Source organism: Oncorhynchus gorbuscha, unplaced genomic scaffold (genome assembly GCF_021184085.1).
Source record: "Oncorhynchus gorbuscha isolate QuinsamMale2020 ecotype Even-year unplaced genomic scaffold, OgorEven_v1.0 Un_scaffold_9040, whole genome shotgun sequence".
Lineage (NCBI taxonomy): Eukaryota > Metazoa > Chordata > Actinopteri > Salmoniformes > Salmonidae > Oncorhynchus > Oncorhynchus gorbuscha.
In genome coordinates, this window is record NW_025752090.1 from 5,001 (window position 1) to 12,228 (window position 7,228).

At 51.3% G+C, this 7,228-nt stretch overlaps 1 protein-coding gene across 1 annotated transcript in view; it reads left to right on the forward strand.

The window, feature by feature from the left end:
* LOC124030052 (slit homolog 2 protein-like) overlaps positions 1–5,204 on the forward strand; it is a gene marked incomplete at its 3' end in the record, with an annotated part of 6,910 nt that extends 1,706 nt beyond the window's left edge. Inside the window, exons 2-5 of the mRNA XM_046341562.1 lie at positions 1,458–1,532; positions 2,044–2,187; positions 4,490–4,633; positions 5,038–5,204. Coding sequence (XP_046197518.1) covers positions 1,458–1,532; positions 2,044–2,187; positions 4,490–4,633; positions 5,038–5,204 — 530 coding nt within the window. The remainder of the gene's footprint in view (positions 1–1,457; positions 1,533–2,043; positions 2,188–4,489; positions 4,634–5,037) is intronic.
* Between the last annotated feature and the right edge of the window lie 2,024 nt (positions 5,205–7,228).

A 7,228-nucleotide genomic window follows, 5' to 3' on the forward strand; every position in this document is an offset into this window, starting at 1 on the left:
TGAGTTAGGAGATACCATACATTCAGGATCTGAGTTAGGAGATACCACACATTAGGGATCTGAGTTAGGAGATACCACACATTTAGGAACTGAGTTAGGAGATACCACACATTTAGGAACTGAGTTAGGAGATACCACACATTCAGTTCCTGTGAGTTAGGAGATACCACACATTCAGTTCCTGTGAGTTAGGAGATACCATACATTCAGGATCTGAGTTAGGAGATACCACACATTAGGGATCTGAGTTAGGAGATACCACACATTTAGGAACTGAGTTAGGAGATACCACACATTTAGGAACTGAGTTAGGAGATACCACACATTCAGTTCCTGTGAGTTAGGAGATACCACACATTCAGTTCCTGTGAGTTAGGAGATACCACACATTCAGTTCCTGTGAGTTAGGAGATACCACACATTCAGTTCCTGTGAGTTAGGAGATACCACACATTCAGGATCTGAGTTAGGAGATACCACACATTCAGGATCTGAGTTAGGAGATACCACACATTCAGGAACTGAGTTAGGAGATACCACACATTCAGGATCTGAGTTAGGAGATACCACACATTCAGTTCCTGTGAGTTAGGAGATACCACACATTCAGGATCTGAGTTAGGAGATACCACACATTCAGGATCTGAGTTAGGAGATACCATACATTCAGGATCTGAGTTAGGAGATACCACACATTCAGTTCCTGTGAGTTAGGAGATACCACACATTCAGGATCTGAGAGTTAGGAGATACCACACATTCAGGATCTGAGTTAGGAGATACCACACATTCAGTTCCTGTGAGTTAGGAGATACCACACATTCAGGATCTGAGTTAGGAGATACCACACATTCAGGATCTGAGTTAGGAGATACCACACATTAGGGATCTGAGTTAGGAGATACCACACATTCAGGAACACAGACTCTGAGAGACTGACAGACTGAGACACTGAGCGATTGACAGACTGAGAGACTGAGAGATTGAGAGACTGAGAGACTGAGACACTGAGAGACTGACAGACTGAGAGACTGAGAGATTGAGACACTGAGAGACTGAGAGTCTGAGACACTGACAGACTGAGAGACTGAGAGATTGAGACACTGAGAGACTGAGAGTCTGAGACACTGAGAGACTGACAGACTGAGACACTGAGACACTGAGAGACTGAGACACTAAGAGACTGAGACACTGAGAGACTGACAGACTGAGAGACTGAGAGATTGAGACACTGACAGACTGAGAGACTGAGAGATTGAGACACTGAGAGACTGACAGACTGAGGGATTGACAGACTGTCATCTCTGTGTTCTTCATTCACTCTCTCCCCCCACTCTCCTTCCCTCCCTCCCTCCCTCCCTCCCTCCCTCCCTCCCTCCCTCCCTCCCTCCCTCCCTCCCTCCCTTCCTCCCTCCCTCCCCCCCTCTCTCTCCCTCCCTCCCTCTGTCTCTCTCTAGTCGTCTGAACAACAATGAGTTTTCAGTGCTGGAGGCGACCGGATTCTTTAAGAGGCTGCCTCAGCTCAAGAAGATGTAAGTATCTCAGCCAATCAATGGTTCCCAAGGTTCATTCAGCCAATCAATGGTTCCCAAGGTTCATTCAGTCTATCCCTCCCTTCTCCACTCTCTCTCTCTCTCTCTCTCTCCCTCCTTTCTCTCTCTCTATCTCTCTCTCTCTCTGCCTGTCTCTCTCTCTCTCTCTCTCTGTCTCTCTCTCTCTGTCTCTGTCTCTCTCTGTCTCTCTCTCTGTCTCTCTCTCTGTCTCTCTCTCTCTGTCTCTCTCTCTCTGTCTCTCTCTCTCTGTCTGTCTCCCCCTTCTCTCTCTCTCTCTCTGTCTCTCTCTCTCTCCTCTCTCTCGCTCTCTCTCTCTCTGTCTCTCTCTGTCTCTCCCTCCCTTCTCTCTCTGTCTCTCTCTCTGTCTCTCTCTCTGTCTGTCTCCCCCTTCTCTCTCTCTCTCTCTCTCTCTCTCTCTCTCTCTCTGTCTCTGTCTCTCCCTCATTTCTCCTCTCTCTCTGTCTCTGTCTCTGTCTCTCTCTCTCCATAGTAACCTCAGTAACAACCGTATCAGTGACATAGAGGAGGGGACATTTGAAGGAGCGACAGGAGTCAATGAGTTGATTCTGACTTCTAACAGACTGGAGAACATCCAGCAGGGCATGTTACAGGGTCTCAACGGACTACGCACACTGTGGGTACACACACACACACACACACACACACACACACACACACACACACACACACACACAACACACACACACACACACACACACACACACACACACACACACACACACACACACACACACACACACACACAGGGCATGTTACAGGGTCTCAACGGACTACGCACACTGTGGGTACACACACACACACACACACACACACACACACACACACACACACACACACACACACACACACACACACACACACACACACACACACACTGAGACACACACACACACACACTGAGACACACACACACACACACACACACACTGAGAAACACACTGAGAGACACACTGAGACACACTGAGAGACACTGAGACACACACACTGAGACACTGATAGACACTGATAGACACTGAGACACGCTGAGACACGCTGAGACACACACTGAGACACACTGAGACACACTGAGAGACACTGAGACACACTGAGAGATGCTGAGACACACACTGAGAAACACTGAGACACACTGAGAGACACACTGAGACACACTGAGAGACACTGAGACACACTGAGAGACACACACACTGAGAGTAACACACACACACACTGAGACACACACACACACTGAGACACACACACACACACACACACACACACACACACACACACACACACACACACACACACACACACACACACACACACACACACACACACACACACACACACACACACACACACTGAGATACACACACACTGAGAGACACACTGAGAGACACACTGAGAGACACAGAGACACACACACTGAGACACTGATAGACACTGAGACACTGAGACACACTGAGACACACTGAGACACACACACTGATAGACACTGATAGACACTGAGACACTGAGACACACTGAGACACACTAAGACACACTGAGACACACTGAGACACACTGAGAGACACACTGAGACACACACACTGAGACACACTGAGAGACATACTGAGACACACTGAGACACACTGAGAGACACTGAGACACACACTGAGAGACACACTGAGGCACACTGAGAGACACACTGAGAGACATACTGAGACACACTGAGACACACTGAGAGACACACTGAGACACTGAGAGACACTGAGACACACTGAGAGACACACTGAGACACACACACTGAGACACACTGAGACACACTGACACACGCTGAGACACTGAGAGACACTGAGACACACTGAGAGACACACTGAGACACACACACTGAGACACACTGAGACACACTGACACACGCTGAGACACTGAGAGACACTGAGAGACACTGAGACACACTGAGACACACTAAGACACACTGAGAGACACACTGAGAGACACACTGAGACACACTGAGAGACACTGAGACACACACTGAGACACACACACTGAGACACACTGAGAGACACACTGAGAGACACACACTGAGAGTAACACACACACACACTGAGACACACACACACACACACACACACACACACACACACACACACACACACACACACACACACACACACACACACACACACACACACACACACACACACACACACACACACACACACACACACACACACACACACACACACACACACACACACACACACACACACACACACACACACACTGAGATACACACACACACTGAGAGACACACTGAGACACACTGAGAGACACTGAGACACACACACTGAGACAGTGATAGACACTGAGACACACTGAGAAACACTGAGAGACACACTGAGAGACACACTGAGACACACTGAGAGACACACTGAGACACACACACTGAGACACACTGAGAGACACACTGAGACACACTGAGACACACACCTGAGACCACAGACCATAAATGCTCTCAGTCCCTCAGTTGATGCAGTCTTATTTCAGCTGGTACCCATTTTATTCAATTAATGTCTGTCTCTCTCCCTCCCCCTTCTCTCTTTCTTTCTTTCTCTCTCTCTCTCTCTCTCTCTCTCTCTCTCTCTCTCTCTCTCTCTCTCTCTCTCTCTCTCTCTCTCTCTCTCTCTCCTCTCTCTCTCTCCCTCCTCTCTCTCTCTCTCTCTCTCTCTCTCTCTCTCTCTCTCTCTCTCTCTCTCTCTCTCTCTCTCTCTCTCTCTCTCTCTCTCTCCCTCTCTTCCTCTCCCTCTCTCTCTCTCTCCCTCTTTCTCTCCTCTCCCTTTCTCCCTCTCCCTCTCTCTCTCTCTCTCTCTCTCTCTCTCTCTCTCTCTCTCTCTCTCTCTCTCTCTCTCTCTCTCTCTCTCTCTCTCTCTCTCTCTCTCTCTCTCTCGCTCCAGTATGTTGAGGAGTAACCGTATTAGGTGTGTCAGTAACAGCAGCTTTGTGGGTCTGAGTTCTGTCAGACTGCTGTCACTCTACGACAACTTGATCACCTCTATGACCCCGGGAGCCTTCGACACACTACACGCGCTGTCCACACTGTGAGTATCCAGGAACAAGCTGGCCAATCCCTTCAACTGTAACTGACCTCTCCTGTTTATGTTCTCAGGAACCAGCTGGCCAATCCCTTCACCTCTAACTGATCTCTCCTGTTTATGTTCCCAGGAACCAGCTGGCCAATCCCTTCACCTCTAACTGACCTCTCCTGTTTATGTTCTCAGGAACCAGCTGGCCAATCCCTTCACCTGTAACTGACCTCTCCTGTTAATGTTCTCAGGAACCAGCTGGCCAATCCCTTCACCTGTAACTGACCTCTCCTGTTTATGTTCTCAGGAACCAGCTGGCCAATCCCTTCACCTCTAACTGACCTCTCCTGTTTATGTTCTCAGGAACCAGCTGGCCAATCCCTTCACCTGTAACTAACCTCTCCTGTTTATGTTCTCAGGAACCTGCTGGCCAATCCCTTCAACTGTAACTGCCACTTGGCATGGCTTGGTGATTGGCTGAGGAGGAAGCGTATCGTCACGGGCAACCCCCGCTGTCAGAACCCTTACTTCCTGAAAGAGATCCCTATACAGGATGTAGCCGCACAGGACTTCACCTGCGACGACGGTAAACACACACACACACACACACACACACACACACACACACACACACACACACACACACACACACACACACACACACACACACACACACACACACACACACACACACACACACACACACACACACACACACAGCCCAATCAGCCCGGTCACTAGATATTGCGTTGGATTTGGGACGTATGAAAAGGTGGTGAGTACGTGGATATATGCCTTGCTCAGCGAAAAAACACCCTGACATCGATGGTCACATCACCACGAGGCAGGAGGGCTGAGGGCTCTGCTTAGACCACTACACCACAGGACCACGAGGCAGGAGGGCTGAGGGCTCTGCTTAGACCACTACACCACAGGACCACGAGGCAGGAGGGCTGAGGGCTCTGTTTAGACCACTACACCACAGGACCACGAGGCAGGAGGGGCTGAGGGCTCTGTTTAGACCACTACACCACAGGACCACGAGGCAGGAAGGCTGAGGGCTCTGTTTAGACCACTACACCACAGGACCACGAGGCAGGAGGGCTGAGGGCTCTGTTTAGACCACTACACCACAGGACCACGAGGCAGGAGGGCTGAGGGCTCTGTTTAGACCACTACACCACAGGACCACGAGGCAGGAGGGCTGAGGGCTCTGTTTAGACCACTACACCACAGGACCACGAGGCAGGAGGGCTCAGGGCTCTGTTTAGACCACTACACCACAGGACCACGAGTCAGGAGGGCTGAGGGCTCTGTTTAGACCACTACACCACAGGACCACGAGGCAGGAGGGCTGAGGGCTCTGCTTAGACGACTACACCACAGGACCACGAAGGGGGCAGGGCAGCTGAGGGCTCTGTTTAGATTCACTACACCACAGACCACGAGGCAGGAGTGGGCTGAGGGCTCTGTTTGTCCACTACACCACAGGACCACGAGGCAGGAGGGCTGAGGCTCTGTTTAGACCACTACACCACAGACCACGAGTCAGCTGGGCTGAGGGCTCTGCTTGTGACCACTACACCACAGGACCACAGGCAGGAGGGCTGGAGGGCTCTGCTTAGACCACTACACCACAGGACCACGAGGCAGGAGGGCTGAGGGCTGGAGGGCTCTGTTTAGACCACTACACCACAGGACCACGAGGCAGGAGGGGCTGAGGGCTCTGTTTGTGACCACTAAGCACCACAGACCACGAGGCAAGTGGAAAGGCTGAGGGCTCTGGTTTAGACCACTACACCTCACAGGACCACGAGGGTGAGTGGCTGAGGGCTCTGTTTAGACCACTACACCACAGGACCACGAGGCAGGAGGGCTGAGGGCTCTGTTTAGACCACTACACCACAGGACCACGAGGCAGGAAGGCTGAGGGCTCTGTTTAGACCACTACACCACAGGACCACGAGGCAGGAGGGCTGAGGGCTCTGTTTAGACCACTACACCACAGGACCACGAGGCAGGAGGGCTGAGGGCTCTGCTTAGACGACTACACCACAGGACCACGAGGCAGGAGGGCTGAGGGCTCTGTTTAGACCACTACACCACAGGACCACGAGGCAGGAGGGCTGAGGGCTCTGTTTAGGCCAGGAATGTACCTGTGCGTTTGTACCCCAAACAGGAGTTTGTACCCCAAACCTGCGTCGACGGTACCTAAGATATAAACCAGACTCAGTGTCAGACCTTAGAAGTAGTTCTCTAGAACAGTCACCTTTCTTTCTCATCAATATGTACATTCCTCCCCTGGGCTTATAGTTTGCATCCCTCCTCTCTCCTTCCTGTCTCCCTCCTCTCTCATCTCTCCCTCCCCTCTCTCTCCTCTCTCCTTCCTCTCTCTCACCTCTCTCCTCTCTCTCCTCTCTCTCTCCCTCCTCTCTCCTTCCTCTCTCCTTCCTCTCTCCTCTCTCTCTCCTCTCCACTCTTTCCTTCCTCTCTCCCTCCTCTCTCCCTCCTCTCTCCTCTCACCCTCCTCTCTCCATCCCCTCTCCCTCCGCTCTCCTCTCTCCCTCCTCTCTCCCTCCTCTCTCCTCTCACCCTCCTCTCTCTCCATCC